Here is a 27172-nt window from a genome sequence, read left to right as displayed (position 1 = left end):
GTAAAAAAACTACGCCCAACCTGACTTCATACAGTGGGATACGTAGCAACCCATGCAGCGTCCTGTCTCTCCCTCCCTTTTTGTAAAAGAAAAACCAATCAACATATTGTATGTACTTAGAAATATTCCACGACTTGATTTCCTTCTGCCAAAATACATAGGCAATCCTCATCGAATTCAGTTATATTGAACTACGTTGTTGCTTGATTTCATTTGGATACGTAGGCAGTCTGTGTTAGACTCAGCCACGTCATTTTCCATTCTCATCATTTTGCATCTATTGTAACTGAACTATGGTATGACCTGTTATCATTTGGATATGCCGACTACCTGAGTCAAGCTCAGTCACCATCATCTTGTTATTTATAATTTTATTAGCCTCGAACTACGTTTAGACTTGATTTCATTTTGGATATGTAGGCAACCTAAAAAAGTTCGGTCATAATCCTAGAAAAACCTTTGTAACACATTCATTTAGATTAGGATGAAATCGTATGTAACGACCCGGCCGGTCATTTTAAGAATTAACACCTCGATCCCCTATTAACTACTTTCCCCATGTTTGTTTCTGCTATTTTCATTTTCCGGGATGATTTGTTTTGCGTTTCGGAATGTCTTGGGACACTTAGTCCCTAAAAGAGAGTTTAAACTTTATAATTTGGACCGTTGTTGGAGCAGTGTGAAGATGGCCTCATAATAGAATTCCATCGATTCTGTTAGCTCCGTTGGGTGATTTCGGGCTTTGGGGCAAGTTCGAATTGTGTTTTGGAGGTCCGTAGCAAATTTAGCCTTGAAATGCCGAAAGTTGAATTTTTGAAGTTTCTGAATCAATAGTAAGATTTTGATATCGAGGTCGGAATCCCATTTTGAAAGTTGGAATAGCTCTATATTGTTGAATGTGACTTGTGTGCAAAATTTGAGGTCAATCGGACTTGGTTTGGTTGGTTTTGACATCGGTTGTATGATTCTTGAAATTTCAAGTTCTTTAGGTTTGGATTGGAGGGTGATTCGTGGTTTTAGCGTTGTTTGATGTTATTTGGGGGTTGGACCAAGTTCGTATGATGTTTTAGGATTGGTTAGCATGTTTGGTTGAGCTCCCGGGGGCCTTGGGTGTGTTTCGGATGCTCAATGGACCATTTTTGGACTTGGAGAAGGATCAGATTTTTCTGGTTTTCTATTGCAGACTTTCCTTCATCGCGATTGCATGAGGAGGCTCGTGAGCACGACGGCTTAAATGAGGCAGTGGGAATTTTGTTCTATGCAATCGCAGGAAAAGGAATGTGAATTCGTAGTATTGGTGGAAGTTGAATCTCAAACGCGTGGGCTATGTCGCGTCCTAGAAGAGGAAGAAGTGAGGCAGATGTGGAGTGGGAGTATCCCTTCGCCATCGTGTGAGGTTAACCGCGATCGCATAGAGTTGAACAGTGCACGCATTGCATTCGCGTAAGGTAAATCTGGGAGCCAGCGAAGTTGCTCTTCACGATCGCGTGAGAGCTTCCGCGATCGCGATTAAGGTCGCATCTGGGCAGAACATAAAGTTCAAAATCGAGGGTTTTGAGTTCATATCACAAAATTGAATTGGGAGCACGGTAGGAGACATTTTGGAAGTATTTTTTGAGGGAGTTTGCGGGTAATGATTCTTTACTCCTTTTTGCTTATAACCCATTAATCTAAACATGAATTCATAGCCTAATTTCGGATTTGGGTGAGAAATTGGGGAAACAATTGGAAAAGTTCTTAGGCCTAATTTTGAGGTTTTGATCAATATTTTGGTAACGGATTGGAGTAATTTTGGTACGAGTGAACTCGTGAGTGAATAAGGGTTCATAATCTGTAACTTTTATCCGATTCCGAGATGTGGACCCGGGGGACTTTTTGGGAAATTTTCTTAATTTCGCATGTTAGATTTGAATTAGTTAGTGGAATTAGTTACTTGAAGATATATTTACATTATGCAATTGATTTGAATAGATTTGAGTCATTTGGAGCCGGGTATTCATAGCAAGAACGTGATTTCGAGTTGATTGAGCTGGTTCGAGGTAAGTGGCTTGTCTAACCTTGTGGGGGGGGGGAACTCCCCTTAGGATTTGGTATTGTTGATATATGAAATGCTTTATAAGTGAGGTGGAAAGTTCGTACATGCCTTAATTGTTGATAATCCTGTTTTTATTAAGTAACTATAATTGTGTTTTCCTTCCTTGTTGTACATTACTTGAAATTTAAGCATACTGTTAGTTTAGGGAAGCATGTCTAAGCCACTTAATTGCTTTACTTGTTCAAACTGCTTTATTTGAATTCCGTGCAGCATGCTAGGTTAGAAATACCTACTTTACCTTGGTATGAAATTTGATTGAACTGAATATTCTTTGTGTTGTTGTTGTGTGTTTACTTTGGGACTACGGGACGATATCCCTGGAGATCCCCCTGCTTGTTTAATTTGGGACTACGGATCGGTATTCCGGTAGATCCCGCTACACATTTATAATGGGGACTACGGGACAGCACCTGGTAGATCCCCGTACTGGATATTTACTTCGGGACTACGGATTTGGTATTTCAGGAGTTTCCCTTGCACATTTACGTTTGGGACTATGGGAGAGTATCCCGGGAGATCCCCTATTGCTATTTCTGTGTACGGAGTTAGATTCTTTCTATGTTTTTATTTGTTATAGACTGTTAGCACTTTAATTATATTGTCGTATTCTATACTGGTTTACCTTGTTTTTCATCTATAATCAGTAGGGCCCTGACTTTCCTTGTCACTACCCGACCGAGATTAGGCTTGGCACTTACTAAGTACCGCTGTGGTGTACTCATGCCCTTCCTGCACATGTTTTTCATGTGCAGATCCAGGTTCTTCGGCTCAGCCCTACCATCCTCGCGGTGAGGCAATTCTTCAGAGACATCGAGGTATATGTGCCGCGTCCGCAGACCGAGGAGTCCTTCTCCATTCTCTCTTGTAGTTATAGCCGTTCTGTATTTACTTTGATTTAGACATTCTGGAGTTAGAGCACTATGTAGTATCCATAGCTTGTGATTTCATGAGATTCCGATTTTGGGAGATCTTTTGAGTTGAGAGTGTGTATTTGTATATGTCGAGCTGCATCTTAAATGTTTTCATTATGTTTATCCGTAGTTTCTATTAGTTTTTTATTTGTTGTATCCTTTTTTCTGCAAATTGTTAGGCTTACCTAGTCGTAGAGACTAGGCGCCGTCATGATAGTTCACGGAGGGAAAATTGGGGTCGTGACAAGTTGGTATCAGAGCTCTAGGTTCATAGGAGTCATGAATCACAAGCCGGTTTATTAGAGTCTCGCGGATCGGTACAGAGACGTCTGTACTTATCTATGAGATGCTATGTAATTGTTAGGAAAATTTCACTTCATTTGATTTCGTTGTCGTGAGAGATTTTTGATATCACAATTCTAAACTTTTGTCTTCTATTCTCTCACAGATGGTGAGGACACGTGTCTACCGGAGATGACCAGGCACTCGCGCCCCTTGCTAGAGCCGTCAGAGGTTGAGGCTAGGGTAGAGGTCGAGGGACTGCTTGTGGTGCAGCCAGAGCACCCACGTAAGCTACCACAGAGGAGCCACCAGCAACTCTAGCCAGAGTCCAGGCACCTGATATGCCTACTACTACTACTACTACTATTCCAATACTTCAAAAGACTCTTGCACAGTTCATGAGCATGTACACCACTCTAGCTTAGGTAGGGATGATTCCCCTTGCTGCAGCCACATCCCAGGCCGGGAGAGGAGGACAGACTCCCGCCACCTGCACTCTTGAGCAACGAGTCCAGGTTGATTAAATCCCAGAGGTTATATCGGTACCGCCTATAGTTCTAGATCAACCCGAGGATAGAGCAGTGGCTCTAGAGGATGAGCAGTTAAGGCTTGAGAGGTTCAAAAAGTATAAGCCTCTTGTATTCAGTGGTTCAGTATCAGATGATGCCCTAGGATTTCTGGAGGAGTGTCACTGTATCCTCCGCACTATGGGTATATCACGATCGAGTGGGGTTTTTTTTCACTGCCTTCCAGCTTCGAGGGGCAGCCTACCAGTGGTGGCATACTTTTGAGTTGGACAGTCCAGCTGAGGCAGCATCCCTTACTTAGACTTAGTTTTCAGATATGTTCTTGAGAGAGTTTGTCCCTCAGAGCCTCAGGGATGCATGGCACACAAAGTTTGAGCATTTGCGCTAGGGCACTATGACTATTTCGGAGTATGCTATCCATTTCATTGACTTAGCTAGGCATGCACCAGCCTTGGTTGCTACAGTTCCTAAGAGAGTTTACCGGTTTATTGAGGGGCTCATTCCCAGCATCAGGTCTAGCATGGCTCGTGAGTTAGAGATGGATATTTATTATTAGTAGGTGGTGAGCATTGCTAGGAAAATGGAGGGTATGCATGCTCGTGATAGAGAGGAGAGGGAGGCAAGAGGTCTCGAGAGTCGGGCCATTATTCTGGTGCCCATGCTCCAACTGTAGTTCGTCATGGTAGGGGTTATATGAGTTACCCCGTTCATTCAACTCGTCCAGCAACCAGTGGTATTCCAGCTCCTCCTAGGACTTAGGAGCCTTATTATGCACCTCTAGTATCGAGTGCACCTCCTGCACGGGGTGCTTTCAGTGGTCAATCCAGCAGACCTAGCCCGAGCTAGTCACACCCGCCATGTCCCCCCAAAACTTGTTTTGAGTGTGGCGACACACTCCATATGGTGAGGGATTGCCCCAAAAATAGGAGGGGTGGACCTCCACAAACTTCTTAGCCACAACGTGCCCCGCAGAGTTCCGAGACTATGGTTCCAGCACTAGTTGCTACCCCACCTACTCAGCCAGCAAGAGATGGAGGTCAGGGTAGTAGAGGTCACCCTAGAGGGGGAGGCCATGCAAGATATTATGCCCTTCCTGCCTGTACCGAGGTTGTCGCCTCCGATTCTGTCATCACAAGTATTGTCCTTGTTTGTCATAGAGATGCATCGATTCTATTCAATCCAAGCTCCACTTATTCTTATGTGTCCTCTTATCTTGCCCTACATTTAGGCGTACCTCGAGATTCGTTGAGTTCCTCTGTTTATGTTTCTACTCATGTGGGGGATTCTCTTATTGTGGACCGCATTTATCGGTCGTGTTTGGTTGCTATTAATGGTTTTGAGACCAGAGCCAATTTATTATTGATCAACATGGTTGATTTTGATATTATCTTGGGCATGGACTGGTTGTTGCCCCATTATGCTATTCTTGATTGTCACACCAAAACCGTGACGTTGGCTATGCCAGGTGTACCGCGAGTAGAGTGGAGTAGTACTTTAGATCACACTCACAGTAGAGTTGTTTCTTTCATTAAGATAATGGTTAAGAAGGGGTATGACGCGTATTTGGCCTACGTGAGAGATGTTAGTATTGATACCCCTACAGTCAGTTCAGTACCAGTAGTATGGGACTTCCCTATTGTATTTCCAGCTGACCTTCAGGGCATGCCGCCCGATAGAGATATTGATTTTGGCATTGATCTGTTACCGGTCACTCAACCCATTGCCATTCTTTCGTATCGTATGGTCCCTTCTAAGTTGAAAGAGTTTAAGGATCAACTACAAAAATTGCTTGATAAGGGTTTCATTCGGGCCAGTGTATCACCTTAGGGTGCTCATATCTTATTTGTGAAGAAAAAGGATGGTTCTATGCGTATATGCATTGATTATCGTCAGTTGAACAAAGTTACATTAAAGAACCGGTATCCTTTGTGTCGTATTGATGATCTGTTTGACCAGTTACTGGGTGCACGAGTGCTTTCTAAGATTGACTTGCATTCAGGTTACCATTAATTGAAGATTCGAGAGCCGGATATCCCGAAGACTGCGTTTAGGACTCTGTATGGTCATTACGAGTTCCTTGTTATGTCGTTTGGGCTGCCCAATGCCCCATCCGCCTTTATACATTTGATGCACAGTGTGTTCTGGACATATCTTGACTTGTTCGTCATTGTCTTTATTGATGATATTCTAGTATACTCCCGGAGTCGGGAGGATCATGAGCAGCACCTAAGGACAGTGCTTCAGACTTTGAGGGAAAGGAAGTTATAAGCAAAGTTCTCAAAATGTGAGTTTTGGTTGGATTCTGTGGCATTCTTGGGTCACGTGGTATCGAGTGAGGGTATACAAGTGAATCCGAAGAAAGTAGAAGCAGTGCAGAGTTGGCCCAGACCATCCTCAGCTACAGAGATCCGTAGTTTTCTTAGCTTGGCGGGTTATTACCATCAATTTATTGAGGGGTTTTCATATATTGATGCACTTATGACCAGGCTGACCCAGAAGGGTGCTCCGTTCCAGTGGACGGAAGAGTGTGAGGCAAGCTTCCAGAAGCTCAAGACAGCTTTGACTACAGCCCCAGTTTTGATATTGCCTACATGTTCAGGGTCTTAGACTGTCTATTGTGATGCCTCGAGGATTGGCCTTGGAGCGATATTGATGTAGGACGGTAGGGTGATTGCCTATGCATCCAAACAGTTGAAGGTACATGAGAAGAATTATCCTGTCTATGATCTCGAGTTAGCTTCTATTGTCCAAGCACTGAAGATCTGGCATCATTATTTGTCCGGTGTTCCTTGTGAGATCTATACCGATCACCGAAGTTTGCAACATCTGTTCAAGCAAAAGGATCGTAATTTTTGCTAGAGGAGGTGGTTAGATCTGCTGAAAGACTATGCTCTCACTATATTGTATCACCCGATCAAGGCCAATGTGGTGGTCGATACTTTGAGCCGCCAGGTAGAGAGTTTGGGGAGTTTGGCTTATTTACCAGCAGCGAAGAGGCCCATGGCGATGGTTGTTCAGGCCTTAGCCAGCCAGTTTGTGATATTGGACCTTTCGGAGCCCAGTCGGGTTATAGCTTGCTGGTTTCTAGGTCTTCCTTATTTGATTGTATCAAGGAGTGTTAGTATGATGACTCTCATTTGCTTGTCCTCAAGGACAAGGTCCTGCATGGTGATGCTAGAGATATGACTATTTGTGATTATGGGTTATTGAGGATGCAGGGTCGGGTATGTGTACCTAATATTGATGTGTTTCGTGAGTTGATTCTAGAAGAGGCCCATAGTTCGCGGTATTCCATCCATCCGGGTGCCGCAACGATGTACCAGGATTTGAGGCAGCACTATTAGTGGAAGAGGATGAAGAAAGATATAGTCGGGTTTGTATCGCGGTGCCTCAATTGTCAGCGGGTGAGGTATGAGCACCAGGGACCGGGTGGGTTGCTTTAGCAAATAGAGATTCCGGAGTGGAAGTGGGAACGGATGACCATGGACTTCGTAGTTGGACTCCCACAGACTTTGAAGAAGTTTGATGCCATTTGGGTTATTGTGGATTGGGTGACCAAGTCTGTGCACTTCATTCCTGTGTGTACTACCTATTCTTCTGAGCGGTTGGCGGAGATTTATATCTGGGAGATTGTTTGCCTACATGGTATTCCAGTTTCCATCATTTCATACAGAGGTACTCAGATCACATCATGGTTTTGGAGGGACGTACAACATGAGTTAGGTACTTGGGTGGAATTGAGCACAACATTTCACACCCCAGACGGACGGACAGTCCGAGTGCACTATTCATATTCTTGAGGATATGCTCCATGCGTGTGTGATGGAGTATGGAGGCTCTTTGGATCAGTTCTTCCCACTAGCGAAGTTTGCCTACAACAACAATTATCAGTCTAACATTCAAATGGCCGTATGAGGCTTTATATGGTAGGCGATATAGATCCTCGGTGGGTTGGTTTGAGCCAGGTGAGGCTAGATTATTGGGAACAGACTTGGTTCAGGATGCTTTAGAGAAGGTTAAGGTGATTCAGGATAGAGTCCATACAGCCTAGTCCAGATAAAAGAGTTACGCGGATCGGAAGGTTCATGATGTTTCCTATATGGTTGGAGAGCGGGTCTTACTTCGGGTTTCGCCTATGAAGGGCGTTATGAGATTTGGGAAGAAAGGGAAGTTGAGTTCGAGGTGTATTGGTCCTTTTGAGATATTGAGACGTGTTGGGGAGGTTGCTTAAGAGCTTGCCTTACCTCCCATCTTGGCAGGAGTTCATCTGGTATTTCATGTTTCAATGCTCCGGAAGTATCACAATGATCCATCACACTTATGGGATTTCCGTTCAGTCCAATTGGACAAGGATCTATCTTATGTTGAGGATCCAGTGGCAATATTGTACATGAAGATTCGGAAGTTGAGGTCAAAGAACATTGCATCAGTGAAGGTTTAGTGGCGGGGTCAGCCGGTCGAAGAGGCGACCTGGGAGACCGAGCAGGATCAGCGCAGTCGTTACCCTCATTTTTTTACCACTTCAGGTAAGTCTCTATGCTCGTTGAGGACGAACGAATGTTTTAAAAGGGGAAGGATGTAATGACCCGGCCGGTCGTTTTAAGAATTATTCCTCGATCCCCTATTAACATCTTTCCCCGTGTTTGTTTATGCTATTTTGATTTGCCGGGATGATTTGTTTTAAGTTTCGGAGTGTATTGGGACACTTAGTCCCTAAAAGAGAGTTTAAGCTTTAGAATTTGGACCGTAGTCGGAGAAGTGAGAAGACGGCCTCAGAATGGAATTCCTTCAATTCCGTTAACTCCGTTGGGTGATTTCGGCCTTAAGGGCGTGTTCGGATTGTAATTTGGAGGTTCGTAGCTTATTTAGGCTTGAAATGCCAAAAGTTGAATTTTTGAAATTTCCGGAGCAATAGTAAGATTTTAATATCGTGGTCGGAATATGATTTTGAAAGTTGGAATAGCTCTGTAGTGTTGAATGTGACTTGTGTGCAAAATTTGGGGTCAATCGGACTTGGTTTGGTTGGTTTCGACATCGGTTGTAGGATTCTTGAAATTTCATGTTCTTTAGGTTTGGATTGGAGGGTGATTCGTGGTTTTAGTGTTGTTTGATGTGATTTGGGGGTTGGACTAAGTTCGTATGATGTTTTAGGATTGGTTGGTGTGTTTGGTTGAGGTCCCGGGGGCCTCGGGTGTGTTTCGGATGCTCAGCGGACCATTTTTGGATTTGGAGAAGGATCAGATTTTTCTGGTTTTCTATTGCGGACTTTCCTTCATGGTGATCGCGTGAGGAGGCTCGCGATTGCGAAGGGTTAAATGAGGCAGAGGGAATTTTGTTCTATACGATCCCGAGACAAGGAATGTGAATGTGTAGTATTGGTGGAAGTTGAATCACGAACGTGTGGGCTACGCCGCGTCCGCGAATAGGAAGAAGTGAGGTAGCTGTGCAGTGGGAGTTTCTCTTCGCTATCGCGTAGAGATGAGCAGTGCAAGCATCGCATTTACATAGGGATTATCGCATTCGTGTAGGGATTATCGCGTTCGCGTAGGGTAAATCTGGGAGCCAGCAAAGTTGCTCTTCATGATCGCGTGGGAGCTTCCGCGATCGCGATTAAGGCCGCGTCTGTGAAAAACATAAAGTTCAAAATCGAGGGTTTTGAGTTCATATCACAAAATTGAATTGGGATCTCGGTAGGAGACGAATTTTGGAAAGATTTTTGGAGGGAGTTTACGAGTAATGATTCTTAACTCCTTTTTGCTTATAACCCATTAATCTAAACATGAATTCATCACCTAATTTCGGATTTGGGGTGAGAAATTGGGGAAAATTTGGAAAACTTCTTAGGACTAATTTTGGGGTTTTGATCAAGATTTTTGTATCGGATTGGAGTAACTTTGGCCCGAATGAACTCATGAGTGAATGGTGGTTCATAATCCCTAACTTTTACCCGATTCCGAGACATGACCCCGGGGGACGTTTTGGGAAATTTTCTAAATTTCGTGTGTTAGATTCGAATTAATTAGTGGAATTAGTTACTTGAAGTTATATTTACATTATGTAATTGTTGGATAGATTTGAGCCATTTGGAGTCGGGTACTCATGGCAAGAACGTGATTTCGAGTTGTTTGAGTTGGTTCGAGGTAAGTGGCTTGTCTAACCTTGTGTGGGGGAACTCCCCTTAGGATTTGGTATTGTTGATATATGAAATGCCTTGTACGTGAGGTGACGAGTGCGTACATGTGCTAATTGTTGAAAATCTTATTTTCATTAAGTAACTATAATTGTGTTTTTCTTCCTTGTTGTACATTGCTTGCAATTTAAGCCTACTGTTAGTTTAGGGAAGCATGTCTAAGTGACTTAATTGCTTTACTTGTTCAAACTGCTTTATTTCAATTTTGTGCAGCATGCTAGGTTAGAAATACATGTTTTACCTTGTATGAACTTGGATTGAATTAAATATTCTTCGTGTTGCTACTGTGTTTACTTTGGGACAACGGGACGATATTCCGGGAGATCCCCCTACTTGTTTACTTTCGGACTACGGATCGGTATTCCGGTAGATCCCCCTGCGCATTTATAATTAGGACTACGATACAACAATCAATAGATACCCTGTACTGGATATTTACTTTAGGACTACAGATTTGGTATTCGGGTAGTTTCCCTTGCACATTTACGTTTGGGACTACGGGACGATATCCTAGGAGATCCCCTGTTGCTATTTTTGTGTGCTAAGTTAGATTCTTTCTGTGTTTTTATTCATTATAGAGTGTTAGCACTTTATTTATATTGTCGTATTCTATACTGTTTTACCTTATTTTTCATCTATAATCAGTAGGGCCCTGACTTTCCTCGTCACTACCCGACTGAGGTTAGGCTTGGCACTTATTGGATACCGTTATTGTGTACTCATGCCCTTCCTGCGTATGTTTTTCATGTGCAGATCCAGGTTCTTCAGCTCAGCCCTACCATCATTGAGGCGAGGCGATTCTTCAGAGACTTCGAGGTATATCATCCGCATCCACAAATCGAGGAGTCCCTCTCCATTATCTCTTGTAGTTATAGCCCTTCTGTATTTACTTTGATTTAGACATTCTAGAGTTAGAGCATTATGTAGTATCCATAGCTTGTGATTTCATGAGATTACAGGTTTTGGGAGATATTTTGAGTTGAGAGTGTGTATTTGTATATGCCGACTATGTAGTATCCATAGCTTGTGATTTCATGAGATTGCAGGTTTTGGGAGATCTTTTTAGTTGAGAGTGTGTATTTGTATATGCCGAGCGATATCTTAAATATTTTCATTATGTTTATCCGCAGTTTCTATTAGTTTTTATCTGTTGTTTCCCTTTTTCACAAATTGTTAGGCTTACCTAGTCGTAGAGACTAGGTGCCATCATGATAGTTCACGGAGGGCAAACTGGGGTCGTGACATCGCAACAGCAAAAAGCTACGTCATCAAGGTCATCCCCAAGAATCGACATCAATCGAACAGAGTCTTCCTAAAACAACGTTTGTGTCTAAGGGAATTTCTAAACATGTCGTAATCCGGAACAATGGCACTTGCCATAAAAAATGGACAATTTTTAAAATGTTTTATGAAAAACTATCATTCCACCTACTGAACTTTGTGGTATAATCTCACCAGACTAGGGCAAGGCAAGGACTACGGTCAACACAAACCAACACCTCCCAACTAAGAATATTTCTCTAAACGCAGGATCAACAGGATACGAAAAATACTGGGGCACGCTCAGAGCAATAACGGACCCTCTACTCTCTCATGACTCTTATCTCTCTTTCATTATTTAATTTATTTCCTCATATGACTAAAGACTAACTCCCACATTTTTTGTAGGTATTATGGAACCAGACCTCCGATATTATCGGAGCATATTGTAAATAGAAAATCGCCTACTCAACCAAGTGGAGAACCTTGTATATATTGAGTTGTCGACCCCGCCAACCAGAGCTACGTATATAGCAAACCATCTGCTCAATCAACCGAAGTGCCTTGTACAAATCGAGTCGTCGGCTTTGCCAATCAAAGCCCTATATATAGCAAATTGTCCGCTTCTCCAACCAGTGCATTTCAAACCGTCACTCTACCATATCGAAGATTACAAGTAGATAGTCACAAATCTCATCGTCAACTTTGTCAATTGATTTACGAACCGTCCAAACCCGCCATACATTATGTCGATTGACGGCCGCAATTAGTTTTGTAGTCATGAGTGTCTCTTGGGTATGCTCCTTATTTCTTTATTTTATATCGAATTTTGTGACGTTTTGCTCATGCAGCTTACATGCATTTTACATTTTCAAGTCAGAAACTCTCATCGTGCGGAGATACTTTACATTTCAAAGAAACTACTCCCATCGTGCAGAGATATTTTACATTTCAAGTCAACTACTCCCATTGCATGGAGATACTCCCATCATAAAACAGAGATACATTCTACATTATAAGTCAACTACTCCTATCGCGCGGGGATACACCCAACGTGAGGAGACTTAATGCTCTGATAATCATTGCCCCGATCCCAAATAATGGCCAGTCGGTAGCTAGGCATCATCATTCCTGCATCTTTTACATTACAGCTTAACTTATCTGCCTTATGATACATGGGTATGTGTTTGTTTTTGTTTTTTGTAGGACCAAAATATCACGACTTGGAACTTCTTCTAAGCACCAAACCAAGCTACAACGCTATGAGGGACAACAAACTCATAAGCGAGCCAAGGATCCAAACTCAAACTCAAATAAGATAAGTGGAACTCTAATTCATCAAATCTTTCAAATCAAACATCAATTCAGAGATGTCATGGGTACCATAATCTTTTGTCTTGCAGTATCATCATAATACGATACTAAGTCAATTCCTGCAAGCATCGCCATCTCCAAATCATCATTCCAGAACTACACGAGGCTTGATCCTCGTTAAGCCCAAGGTATGTAAGCTATTCAAAGCGAGAATTCGGCCCCAATTTTTCCAAAAGTCCCCGAAGTCTTCCTTAACTCCATCCCTAACTCTACAACTCATAATCTTTCTTAAATCAATATGTCATTCCTGCAATGTATGCCTAAAGTCTAGACAAAATTGGTTTTGGTTCGATTTCTTTGCCCGAAAACTCTTTTATTATCTCCGATCAAAAAGGCAGTTGTTGAGGACCAATTTTGACCTTCCTTTTAAAAATTTATTTATTTATACTAATTTTTAATAATACCTATTTTTTATAAATTAAGTAACTAATGGTGTTAAATTGATAATTTAGTATTGTATAATTATAAATATATTACTCTTACTATTTTTAAAACTATTAAAATAACTTTTATATTCGCTATATATATTTGTAATTAATTTAATAAGGTCGTTTCTTATTTTTAGAAAAATAGCCTACTATTTCAAAATAAATCCGAAATTAGTGTTACAAAAAGAAAAACAAGATATTTAATAATTAATTAAGTAATTACAGTAATTAGTATTGTATTTGATGATTATAATTTGTACGACATTTTTGCTGAAATTAATTAAGTCAATTAAATTAATTCTACAAGGTTAAAGGCTAAAAAGGCTATAATTGCAATTCCACAATTAAACCTGAAATGGCTATTTCCTAAATTAAAACCAACCTAATACTCAAGCCCAATCCTAATCTGACTCAGTCTAAACGCCTCCTCACTCCACCTTGGCAATCCATGGCCTTCTCTCCGAACCTGTAAGCACGTAATTTTTGACCCACACAATTTTTAAGTTAGTTTTAGTATTTTAAATATTTACTTGCGTTATTATAGATTTTTAATTCATTTTTATTACCATTTTATTAGTTTAATTTTATTGTTTTAGTATTTAAAAATTAAAAGAAAATACAAAAAAAATGTTTCAATTTTAATAGTTAGTTTTATTTTAGTAGTTTATTTTAATTAATTAAGAGTGATTTTTATATTTTTATAAGTACATTATACTCCCTCCATTTCAATTTATGTGAACCTATTTTCTTTTTAGTCCTTGCCAAAAAGAATGATCCCTTTCTTTATTTGGAAACAATTTACCTTTACACAATGATTTATAGTCACATAAAATATATGTGCCTCATTTTACACCACAAGATTAAAAGACTTCTCTCTTTTCTTAAACTCCGTGCCGAATCAAATGGGTTGACATAAATTGAAATGGAGGGAGTATTATTTTAGTCTTCCCGCCATATTTAAGCCCAACAAGATAAAGGCCCATTATTCCCAACCCATTAGCCCACTCTCCACTTAAATGCAAGATTTAATCTTAGTCATCTGTTCTCCCCCAATCTACCGGCACATGTCAATTCTTACGCCCAAATATAAACCCCAATATAACACAAAGCTAACCTAATTCAAAAGAGCCTAGAGAAAGTGAAAACGGCAAATCCCTAAGCTAAGAGACAGCCGCACCACCCTTGAAGAACCCAAACGCCATTTCTGCTTCACTTTCCCCAGTATTCACCATTGACCCTAGATGAAGCTTTGAATCTCTAACTTAGCTGCCAAATGAAATTTTCATTTGATGAAAATTTGGAAACCTGTTTAGTTGGAGGCATTGTTAAACAAGCATCGGAGAGCTAGGGAAAAGAGAGAACACGCACAATAAAAGTAAGGGGGGCGGTACTGCTGTTTTTCTTTTGGAAATTTGGGATAAAAATAAGTTTCAAAGAAAATGTTTTGTTCATGTCTTTTAAGATTTTAGCTCCTTTTTTGATTTTCTATTTGGAAATCATGGAATCCGACGGAGTTTGAGTGATGTCGTTTTGGTTTCGAGCTTTTCGGCGCCGATTCATGCTCCCGTCCGCGGTTCATCATATTTTTGAGTTCAAAACAGTGAAACAATCAATTTTCGGCTATATTGAGGTCCATTTCTTATACCTTTCTCAATATGCCAGTTGATGAATTGTGTAATTGTTTGATGGCATGATATTTTAGTGCATTTTATTGAGCTTAGATTTCTGAATCTGGTTATTTCTTTGTTTCACGAGATTATGGTTTGGAGATTTTTTTAAAAAAAATAAAAATAAATTATGATTCGGTGATTATCCTGTTATGACTAGTGTAGGCATAATTATTTAAACGTTGGTCGTTGCTTAGTAAGTGTTTAGGTTCTGTTTGCGTGCAGCATTTGTCTTTCCAATAAAAACAAATGATATTTTAAGAGAAATATTGATTGGTTGTATCTCATCAACATTATACTATAGATTGATTGTGTATAGCCGAAAATTCACCGGCGAACTTGGGATTCATGTATTCCTCAAATAATTTCTGTCAAAATCGTATACAAAATAGTATGATCTTCCGCCCAATAATATCTTGTTCATAAATTTGGCATCACAACAATCTCAAAGGCTAGAAAAATAATTCAAATGTGCTAGTTGCTTTAGGCGCGATTAATAACAAACATCGTGACTATGGGTATGATTCCCGTGGCATGGTCACGATTAATAATTCCAATTTGACTGAGCATTTCACGTCACTCAACTATAATTTCAAATAATAATTAAAATCAACATGTTGTAAATCGCGGGTGCATTTCACATGATGCGATTCGCAAGATGTACAAAAATGAGTGTGTGATATCGCGACTTGTTTAAATAAATTTCATAATTGTTTAAAATAATTAAAAGTGGTTTAAAAGGTTAAAATACACAATAGGTTTTAAATATGTAATAAATCAGATAATTAGGTCAATTATTAATAGTTGAGCAATCGTGCAAAAACCATGGAACCCCAAAAATTTCAAACATAGAGTCTCCACTCCCTAATTGATCATTTTCCAACATAGGGTCTCCACTCCCTAGTTGATAATATTTTAGACATAGGATCCCCACTCCCTAGTCTCTTTTCCAACATAGGGTCTCCACTCCCTAGTTGATGATTTTTAGACATAGGGTCTCCACTCCATAGTCTCTTTTCCAACATAGGGTCTCCACTCCCTAGTTGATTTTGTTTTTAGACATAGGGTCTCCCCTCCCTAGTCGCTTTTTCAACAAAGGATCTCCACTCCCTAGTTAATTGATTTTTAGACATAGGGTCTCCATTCTCTAGTCTGCAATTTTATTTTAGACATAAGATCTCAACTCCCTAGTAGTTTTCCCAACATAGGATCTCTAATGCCTAGTTGTTTTTGTTTTAGACATAGGGCCTCCAATCCCTAGTTGCTTTTCCAAAATAGTGTTTCCACCCCCTAACCGCTTTTGTTTTAGACATAGGGTCTCCACTGCCTAGTTGATTTTGTTTTAGACCTAGATTCTCCACTCCCTAATCGATTTTTCAACATAGGGTCTCCACTCCCTAGTTGATTGATTTTTAGACATAGGGTCTCCACTCCCTAGTCGCTTTCGCAACATATGGTTTTCAATCCCTAGTTGATTTTGTTTTAGACATAGGGTCTCCACTCCCTAGTCGCTTTTCCAACATAAGGTCTCCAATCCCTAGTAGATTTTATTTTAGACATAGGGTCTCCACTCCCTAGTTGATTGATTTTTAGACATAGGGTCTCCATTCCCTAGTCTGCATTTTTATTTTAGATATAGGATCTCTACTGCCTAGTAGCTTTACCAACATAGGGTCTCCAATCCCTAGTTGAATTTGTGTTAGACATAGGGTCTCCACTCCCTAGTCGTTTTTCCAACATAGTGTCTCCACTCCCTAGTCACTTTTATTTTAGAAATAATGTCTCCACTCCCTAATTGATTTTGTTTTAGACCTTGGGTCTCCACTCCCTAGTCGTTTTTCCAACATAGGGTCTCCACTCCCTAGTTTATTGATTTTTAGACATAGGGTCGCCATTCCGTAGTTTACGTTTTTAGTTTATACTTAAGGTCTCCACTCCCTAGTTGCTTTCCCAACATAGGGTCTTCAATCCCTAGTTGATTTTGTTTTAGACAGAGGATCTCCACTCCCTAGTCGCTTTTCTAACATAGGGCCTCCAATCCTTAGTTGATTTTGTTTTAGACATAGGGTCTCCACTCCCTAGTCGCTTCTCTAACATAGGATCTCCACTCCCTAGTTGATTTTATTTTAGACGTAGGGTCTCCACTCCCTAGTCGCTTTTCCAATATAGGGTCTCCACTCCCTAGTTGCTTTCATTTTAGACATACGGTCTCCACTCTCTAGTCTCCGTTTTCTCAGGATACACCAGTCATGTCCTTTTATTTGCTTTCAATAATTAATTAGTATAGAGTTTTGTTAAAAATAACTCACGAAATTTTCCTAGTGAAAACTGGGGCAGAAAAAATTCCTTTCGTTCGTTTGTTTTTGGTGCCTGAGCATGTTATACCTCGAAACACAGGGTTCGAGATGACCATAAAAAGTCGCAATCCAAAATAGAGAAAAGAAACGAAAAACAATTGAATTCAAAGTGCAGAAGCGGAGAAAAGATGTGGACTGGTCAAAATATGACTGAATCCACAATCTGTGCATTTCCCGTCTTGATCCGAAAAACACAAAGAAGAATGAACTAGTACCTGCAGCTAGCAAGCATCAAGGTTCAGATCAGAGTCTGTGCTAGTAATCAGCCAAGACTCAAGATCAAGTTTCAGAAGACTTAGAGATAAGAACATTGTAACTCATAGTTGATAGGCTTGTTTAGTTCCTTTTCATTTTAATTTTGGTGCAATAAGGAGCTCAGCAAGCAGTAATAGTAGCAACAGCAGTGAAATCACAACTATTTAGTAGTCTCAATTACCAAAACTTTCAGAACTACACTGACCTGATTCCTTTATAGCCAAGGATATGTAGGCAACCTCCGAAGCAAGGTTCGGTCAGACTCTTTAAAAGAATGCTTCCCATAGAGTATCATAAGGGCAAAAATTATTCATAATTTCTCACATCATCTTTACCCGGAAATACGTCATGTTTCCGAGCAAAGAGGGGCAGTTGTGAGCACCTAATTTTTGCCCCGCATGAAAATTACTTCTAAAAATAGACCAAAAATAATTTTAATGAATTTTAGGAGTTTTTCTTTATTTGGTTTTGCATTTAGTTGCATATTTAATACCTTAAAATCATAGAAAAACATCAAAAAAGGTTCAATGTTGCATTGAATAAGCATTTTAGATTTTAATTGTATTTAGAATAAAATTATATGATTTAATCGCATTATTAAACAAAAAAATCATAACCATATTGGCCATTTTACATTATTGTTTATTAGTTTTAAATTAGTAATTGCATTAGTTTTAAGTTAATTAAACGTTAGAAGTAGACAATTAAGTTTAATTCTTCAAATTATATTAAGTTAGAACTTAATTGGGATTAATTTTGAAGAATTTAAAATGAATGAAAACAAAGAAAAGAATAGGGATGGCAAATGGGGCGGGGCGGTTTTCAGCATTTGCGGGGCGAGGCCTAATTTTTTTAAAAAAATTAACGTGGGGCAGTGCGGGTCGCGGGTCGCAGATTTTTTAAAACCAAAATCTTGAACTAAAGTCTAAAACGGTACCAGCATACCAGATCCTAAATCTTGAACTAAAACCTAAATACAGTCACGACTCACGCTGTCACGCCCAGGCCACAGCGCACTCAGCCCGTCGGCCGTCGCCGGAGTGCCTCCCATCAGCCTTCCGTCAGCCCTCACCGACTCTCTTACAGACTGTAAGTTACAGTAAGTCATCTGCCTTTTGTAGCCATGGCAGACTTGCCCATTTTTTGATGGTTTTTGGACAAATTCGAGACTTATTTCTGTTAAACTTTGAATTCCTTTTACAAACTTTGAATTTCTGTAACATGGGATTTCCAAGCCCAAGAGTTTCTGTTACTAGCAGTACTTAGGTTTTGGATTCATAAGAAAGGTGAATAATTTATTCACTGATTTTGTTGACCCTATCAAGTTCTTTTAGTGTTAAGGTAGTTAAATTCTTTGGTTCCTTAATTCGGTGTTGTACGATATATGATCAGGTTTTTTTAGGACTTTTAACTGTTAGTTATAGCTGCAGTCTTTGGTTCCTAAACTCTTTGGTGTACAGAATAAAATAAATTTCTTTATAAGAATCATAAGATAATGTTAAAGATTTTTTATCACTTTTTCTCTAGCTTGCTTTTAGTTTAAAGACAATATCACAACACTAAACTAGAATTGGCAAGGTGTGCCAGGTCAAGTTGAGTCTCAAAGCAAATACTTTGTTAGCCAATACCAACTTCATCTCTTGCTTTTATCTTTATTTTTGTAGAAAAGTATGGAGTCTCAAGGCGAACAAAATCCAATGTGTTCATCTTCAAGTACAATTCCTATTGAGTTTGAGAGTCGAGGGCTTATGCAATCTGATGAAGTTAATATGGAAGTTGTTGATGAAACAGGTAAAAGAAAACTTAGTTCTGATGCATGGAAACATTACAAAGTGGTGAAGCTTGATGGTGCTCGCTTTGGTGTTTGTAAGTATTGTAACACTCGCATCAAATCAACAAGAAAATGTGGGACATCATCTTTATGGGATCATATTCGTAGATGTCGTAAAAAGACAAGTAACTTAGAAGACGGGGGTGGTTTGGGGGGTGATGATGGTAGCCAACAACATTGTTTTGATCAAGATATTTCACGTAGGGAACTTGCTCATGCCATCATTTTGCATGAATACCCTTTGTCGATTGTCGATCATGTTGGATTTAGGAAGTTTGTTGCTAGTCTTCAGCCATTGTTTAAAATAGTGTCTAGGAACACAATCAAGAATGATATTTTGAAGATTTTTGACAATTTAAAATCAAAAACTTCTAAGTTGTTGGAAAAACTCACAAGTAAAATTGCAATAACAACTGATTTGTGGACTTCAAACAATACAAAAAAAGGGTTCATGGCTATTACGACACATTTTATTGATGATTCATGGAGGCTTCAAAGCCATATTCTTAGATTTATTTATGTTCCTGCTCCACATGATAAGGATACTTTGTGTAGTGTGTTGCTTAATTGCCTGTTAGAGTGGAATCTTGAAAGAAGAATATCAACAATTACAGTTGATAATTCTAGTACAAACAATGCTATGATGAAAGTTTTGTTAGATGAGAAACATTGTAAGAGGGATTTATTGTAGATGGGTCGAATGTTGCATGTGCGTTGTGCCGCACACATCTTAAATTTGATTGTGCAATAAAGACTAAAGGTGATAGAAGATGGTATTAGTAATGTCCGTAACAGTGTCTTATATTGGATAACATCTTCAGGCAGAATTGAAAGGTTCGAAGAAGCTGCACGGTTGCTACATATTTCCTGTACTAAAAAGTTGGAGTATGATTGCCCTACTCGTTGGAACTCAACATATCTTATGTTGAGAACAGCCCTAGATTACAAAGAGGTGTTCACAAAGTTGAGTTTAACTGACACCAATTATCGTTATTTTCCAACTGAAGGGCAATGGAGTGCAGCACATGAAGTTTGTGAAACGTTGCAGCTGTTTCACCATATCAATGAACAATTCTCAGGGAGTCAATATCCAACTTCAACTCAATACTTTTCAAAAGTTTGTGATATTAAGCTAGAATTGGAAGCTTGGATGAAAAGTTTAAATCCCTTGATTAGCTCTACGGCATCATCAATGTTGTTGAAATTTAAAAAATATTGGGATGATATGCATATTTTGATGGGGGTAGCTACTATCTTTGATCCGAGATTTAAGATGAAGTTGGTTGAGTTCTACCTTGCACAAATTTATGGTGAAGAAACTTTACATAAAATTCAAGAAGTTCGAAACCATTGTTTTGATCTCTTTCAAGAGTATACGAGCAGAGTGGTTGCTTTACATGAGTCATTTCAAGCATCTAGTTCTAATGAAGTTGATGGTGTTGTTGAGGGTGATCGACTGTCTAGTTTCGATAGATTTGTCGCTTCGAGTAGCGCGAATATGGACTCAAGATCGGAGTTGGAGTCATATTTAGAAGAAGGTGTGCTACCTCGTACGCCATCATTTGACAGTTTAAGTTGGTGGAAGACAAACGGATTAAAATTTCCTACTTTGCAAAAGATAGCTCCTGACCTCTTAGCCATTCCTACGTCTACCGTTGCTTCAGAATCGGCCTTTAGCACTAGTGGGAGATTGATTAGCCCGCATCGTAGTAAACTTCATCCTACTACTTTGGGGCGTTGATGTGTGCTCGCACTTATTTATGGAACGAGATAAATGGTAAGTAACATTTTTACGATTTACTATGTTAATAATAGTATTCAATTTCTTATACTATTATAGTTTTTTTTTAGGTTCATGTTCAAGCATTGATAGAGTTTCATGTCCGACGATGCTTGATGAAGAAGAAGATCCATATGTTTCAGTTGCTTGATAACTGAAGGAAGTCGAAGATGCATTATTTCCGATGAAGAAGAAGATCCCAATATTTTAATTTTTGCTTTGTTATAACAGACTAATCAGAGTTATCATTTAGTATTATTTCTGCTGTGACTGGTTTGTGTATCTACTTTATTAAGATGTTCGTTTTCCATTTGCTAAGTTGGTGTCTGCATTTGTGTTTCTTTTAACTTGGTCACAAAAATAGTTTGTTGATCTAGTTATCTACTTTTTCATTAAACTTAATAAATAGTGTGATTTTATCTTAGAATTCACTAAGCAGATATGTGGCTTATTTTTATCAATACTAATCCTTCTGAAAAGACTTGAACTGATGAACTCCATTGACCTTCTTGATAAAGATGTGTTATGTGTACATGGACTGAAAACTTCTACAGTATCTCTTTAAGCTGCTGGTTGTGCCAGAAATTCTTTTTTCTTTGTCTATTCCTCCTGGTTGCTGCATTATAAAGATAGACAAAATATTCAAAGAACAGCACAACTGAAATATGTATGGCGTTCAACAAAGACATATTTCCATGGTTCATAAATCCACATAACTAGTCATCACTATCCATGTTACTTTATTTAAGTTTTTCTCAACTAAATATTTATAAAACATACATTAAAAATGACAACAAAAAAAAAAGAATTACAGAAGCTGAGTGCAGGGAAGGGGAGCTATTCAATTATTCATGACATACGTTGGAAGCAATAGAAACTAGAATTTTACCTGGGTTATTGCAGAGTTCAAAGAAAATTACCTGGTTTACTAGATCAGATTAAAAAAATTAAAAAAAATATATGCGGGACGGGGCGGGTAAAAACAGAAAATTTTGTTTTGCGGGGCGGGGCGGGGCGAGTTGGAGTCTTCGCGGGTATGCGCGGGTGTGCCCCGCAACCGCACCGCCCCGCACCATTTTCCATCCCTAGAAATGAATAAAAGGTTTGTTTAGTCTTTTGCAAACTGGGCCAAAGGCTCCATGACCCAATTCTCGCCCCAAAATCATCCGCCAGCCCAAGCCCAAATCCCACTGACCCGCCTGGCACAATCCTTCCCCCCTCTCTTTAAAACCCCCATTTTGCAAAACCCTAGAAGAACCTGATGGATTCCCCCCCCCCCCCAAAAAAAAAAATTTCTAACCCTAGCGCCGCCACACCTCCCACTTCTTCTTCTTCTTCTTCACTCTCATTTCTCACCTTCTCGCATCTAATCACACACACAGAGACCAGATACGAAAAACAGACCCCTCCCCTAGCGAAACCCTAGCGGCGCACCTCTCTCCATATACAACAAGAGATCAAACCCCCCCCCCCATTGTGACTATAAACCCTAGCCTCCACCTTCATTTCCTTCTTCTCTCTTCTCCTCTCACTCATATACGTCGATAGAGATAGAGAAACTCGGCCATCCTAAAGAAATCTGAAATTTGATTTTTCAAGAGCTTCAAAAACAAAACAAAAATGTAAAAAAAACCACGAAGGATTTTAAATCTGTTTTTGCACTGAGCTCGTCAATAAACATTCGAGTTGCTGCTGCTGTTGAAGATTTGTTGTTGTTTCCTGTAATCAGCAAGTTCCTCCAGTAGTTGGATTTATTTGATTTTTGAAGTTTGTTTCGTTTGCTGCTAGGTACGTGATTGCTCACTTGTAATCCTCCATTAATTGTATGAACGAAGGCCTGAATTGTCTGCTGAATCCGTGTCTGATTATTGTGTATTTATTATGGTTGGCTACTATATCTTCTACATCTGATTGCTCTGTTAGGTGTTTAAATCTTAAGATTTAAGTTAGATATTAACAATTGCTTCATAGTTTACTGAAATTTCGAAATTGGATTGTTGAATTTAAAGTAAACTCCATAGGAATGTTTTGAAACTAGTCCAAGAAATATTCTGAAAAAGTGCTTTGGCCATGTAATTAGAAATTTCCTTATGTTTAAATTTTCAGCCACTATGAGTGAGTAATTATTTATGTAATAGGGTGAATCTCTAAATTTGTGGGATATGCTAAGCCATTTTGTTTATTATAGTTGCTTATCTTTCTTATGGCCTTCAGATTCTATTTGTCCGTTGAGCTACATGCCAAGTTGATCAGACGAATGAATATAACTTTCTTAAAGGAATTTGTTTAGAATTAGGGAATGAAAATTTTTAGTGTCAGGCTCGTAGGTCATTGTTGGGTCTTGCAAAATCAAAGTGGGTTGTGTGTCTTAATTTAAGGATGGACCTTGCGTAAGCACTTGGGCCGAACAAGTTTAATCCGCCAGGCCTCATTGATTTTAGTCAATAGATTAATAGTTAACCTACTCTTCCATAATAGATAATTGTCTCATAATCTCAAGGATAGAGTAGTAATTTGTGAATATCTCCAAATGGGGATAACTTGTCTATACTTTAAGTTGCCAAAAGATTTCTCGACTTCCAAAATAACTCCTTCCATAAACTCTTGGCCTCACAATAATTTCAAATATTAGGAAAATAATTAAAATGGGCTAGCTGCTTTAGGCGTGATTAATAATTAATCATTGTGACTATTGGTACGGTTCCCGTGGCGTGGTCATGATACGTAATCCCCAATTCGAGTGTGCGCTTCACGTGACTCGGCCATAACTTCAAATCAGGGGCAACTCAATACTATTAGGGGCCTAAAGCCAAACTTTCATAAGAGGCCCTTAACTTTTTTCCTAAAAAAAACCTATATATATACATAATTTTCTAGTTTTTCGAGATGCAAAATTATGAATAATTATTTTATAATCAATTTCTTCAAATAATTCTTTTTCAATTGATAATATAGCTAAATTATTCAATCACTCTTACGCCATGGTTGATCTTAAGTAAGATTTTATCAATTTTAATTTTAAAATACTTCTTTCAAATTTCTAGTTTGTGGTCGAGGGCGGTCGGAGGCAACTATTACACGAACTGTTATCATTATTCTATAAGCAATATAAGCATTTGAAAAAGAACCAAGTATTTTTATATGATTGAGTATATCGATTGGAGTACTATCATCTTTGCTTTTTGGGATTGTATTAAAGATTCAACTTTTTTTCTTATATTTTGAATAACCGACTCATATTTTCTATTTGATATATTTAAATTTCAATAAATACTAAAACGATAATATATGCGTACATATTGAAAATATCAAAAAAAACAAAGGTTAGTAGAAAACTAATACTAAAAAGTTGGAATGGAGGAACATGATTCATTAATTTTATGTGAAAATAAATATTTGTTGCATTCAATATATTTCTTATAGCTTTAGCTTGATAGAAGAAAAATGCAGGACAATAGAATATCTTGGATACATAAAGAAAAAATATAATAGTAGTAATGTTTGGTGCTAACTAAGAAAGATTTAAAAAGAAAATTGAATATTATGGAAACTAAGAAAGAAAGTAGAAAGGTTTATATAATATTTAACGAGAAAAAGAATAAAATAAAAAGAATAATTACTTTATTTATTCCATAAATTTTGTATTTACATTTTAGGAGCCCATTTTTAAGGAACATACATATCTTTCCTTTTCAATTTTTACCAAAAAATATAATATGAATAAAAATACTTGAGTAAAAAATAATATTATAGGGTAAAAAGTGGGGCCCCCTGAAATTGGGGGCTTAAAGCTTGGGCTTCAGTGGCTTTACCCAAAAGCCGGCCCTGCTTCAAATAATAATAAAATAAATATGTTGTAAATCGCAAGTGCGTTTCACTTGACTCGATTTACAATATGTACAAAAACAAACGAGTGCGCGGTATCACGACTTGTTCAAATAAATTCCATAAATATTAAAATCGGTTATAAAGTTAAAATGCACCATATGTTTTAAATATGTAATAAATCAGATAATTAGGCTAATTATTAATAGTTGACCGACCGTGTTAAAACCATGGAACTCGGGAGTGCCTCACACCTTCTCCCGGATTAACAGAATTTCTTATCCGGTCTTCTGGTTTCGCAAACTTTTAAAACAGAGTCAAATTTCCTCGATTTGGGATTTAAAATAAATCGGTGACTTAGGATACCATAAATTATTCCAAGTGATGACTCTGAAATTAAATAAATAATCCCATTTCGATTAATGTCACTTTAATTTAAAAAGCTCCCCTATCCCCTCGGGAAAAAGAAGGTGTGACAGAACCAATTAGAATTTGCCACGTCACCCGTCTCTACCACTCACACAAAAAACACATTTCATCTGAGCCGTTAATTCATTTGCTCAACAATTCATACTTTATCCAAATTTTCCATTAATTTTAATGCCTCAACAGCTTTGATCCCTATCGTTGAAACACGGAGATCCAACGACAACTAATTTTTCTCATTAAACATTTAATCCCTGAATTGTCACGGCCGTTGATCTAAAGTCTAACGGCCCAGATCACTCCCACCCCTCTTAACTTTTAGAGACAGACTAACCTACCCAAACCCTAAATCATTTTCCTTTGACTCAGCCGTCCCCCTTTCCCCTTCCACTCTCTATTCTCTCAACTCCCACAGACAAATCAATCACAAACCTTGCACAAATTTGTGCAAGGTCACAAATCGACCATAGAATCATCCTTATTGTCCACTATGACTGTGAATCATGCTGTTTTCTTTCCTCTTTCATCAATAAGATTCAAAGTCCCTAAAATCCGAAACCCTAGCTAATAGACGATACTTCAAAATGTTTGTAACACAGGTATGGACTTTCAAATCTGGGGCATGCATTGCCATTCCTTAAGTGTTATCATCATTATTCTTGGTCCAGAGGTCAAGCATAGTGACCTCTGGACAATGGGCCTATACCCGATTGATCTTGCCTTCAACGGTCAGCTTCCCCATCTCAGATAAAAACTATCACTACTTTTATATCTGTTCTTCTCTGATTTCACTTGATTTTACTCACATCATCAACTCTTCGTCATCTTCCACTATCGTTTGAATCTGTTGAAACCTAAGACATTCAATGCCACTATAAAAGGAAGCCTTCAATGCTCTTACCAATATGACCTAACTACAGAAGTATTATTAACTACACCTAAAGTTCCAAGTAGTAAAGTAAAAAGCTAGGTGTAATGACCCGATCAGTCGTTTTGAGCATTTACACTTTGTTGGGTTGTTTGAGGGTATGAGTAGCTCCGTATGATGTATTATGACTTATGTGAATCGTCGGTTTTGGTTTTCAGGTTATTCGAAATTGATTTAGAAGAATGATTCTCTACTAGAAGCTTTAAATTTGATAGGGGTGACAAAGTTTGACTTTTCAGTATTTGACCTGGAATTGGATTTTTGATGGTTATGTAAGCTCCGTTGGGTGATTTTGGACTTAGGAGCGCGTCCGGATTGCAATTTGGTGGTCCGTAGTAGAATTTGGCTTGAAATGGCAAAAGTTGAAATTTTGAAAAGTTTCACCGGGAGTGGACTTTTTGATATCGAAGTCGGATTCCAATTCTGGAAGTTGGACCAGGTCCGTAATATCAAATGTAACTTGTGTGCAAAATTTGAGGTCAATTGGACGTGATTTGATAGGTTCGGCATCGGTTGTGAATGTTTGAAGTTTCAAAGTTAATTGATTTTGAATTGGAATGTGATTCGTGTTTTTAGCGTTGTTTGATATGATTTGAGGCCTCGACTAAATTTGTGATATGTTTTGAGACTTGTTGGTATGTTCGGACGGTGTCCCGAAGGGTTGGGGTGAGTTTCATGGTGGTTTAAGACCATTTCTATTTGCTGGTTTTTAGCTACAGTGATGCACAATGTGATAGCTTGGTTCTGGTCGCGATAGCGAAGAGAAAAATGGAATAAAATCGACAGTGCTTCGCGATGACGGAAGGCTTTTCGCGATCGCGTAGAGTAAATGTTCTGCTGCACTAACCGGACTTTGGAAGCTTATATCTCACAATCTATAAGGAATTTGGAGATGATCCAAATATAAAAGTTGTAGCCCTTGATCTCTAGTTTTCAAAAAGTCAAAACAATTGTAATTTGGAGTTTTGTAGAAAAAGGTTATGACCATTATACTAGAGGCCTTCCGGAAGAGTTGGAGAAGGCTGTTGGAAAAATT

General features: G+C 38.8%; 1 protein-coding gene across 1 annotated transcript in view; it reads left to right on the top strand.

Moving 5' to 3' along the window:
* LOC104244182 (zinc finger BED domain-containing protein RICESLEEPER 2-like) overlaps positions 1 to 21304 on the top strand; it is a 29951-nt gene extending 8647 nt beyond the window's left edge. The window contains exons 2-5 of the mRNA XM_070156826.1: positions 18327 to 18435; positions 19138 to 19212; positions 19999 to 20954; positions 21029 to 21304. Coding sequence (XP_070012927.1) covers positions 18327 to 18435; positions 19138 to 19212; positions 19999 to 20918 — 1104 coding nt within the window. The 3' untranslated portion in view covers positions 20919 to 20954; positions 21029 to 21304. The remainder of the gene's footprint in view (positions 1 to 18326; positions 18436 to 19137; positions 19213 to 19998; positions 20955 to 21028) is intronic.
* Positions 21305 to 27172: the final 5868 nt, after the last annotated feature.

The sequence above is a fragment of the Nicotiana sylvestris genome, chromosome 9 (genome assembly GCF_000393655.2).
Source record: "Nicotiana sylvestris chromosome 9, ASM39365v2, whole genome shotgun sequence".
NCBI lineage: Eukaryota > Viridiplantae > Streptophyta > Magnoliopsida > Solanales > Solanaceae > Nicotiana > Nicotiana sylvestris.
Note: the sequence above shows the minus strand (reverse complement) of the source record. Positions and strands in the feature narration are given on the sequence as shown.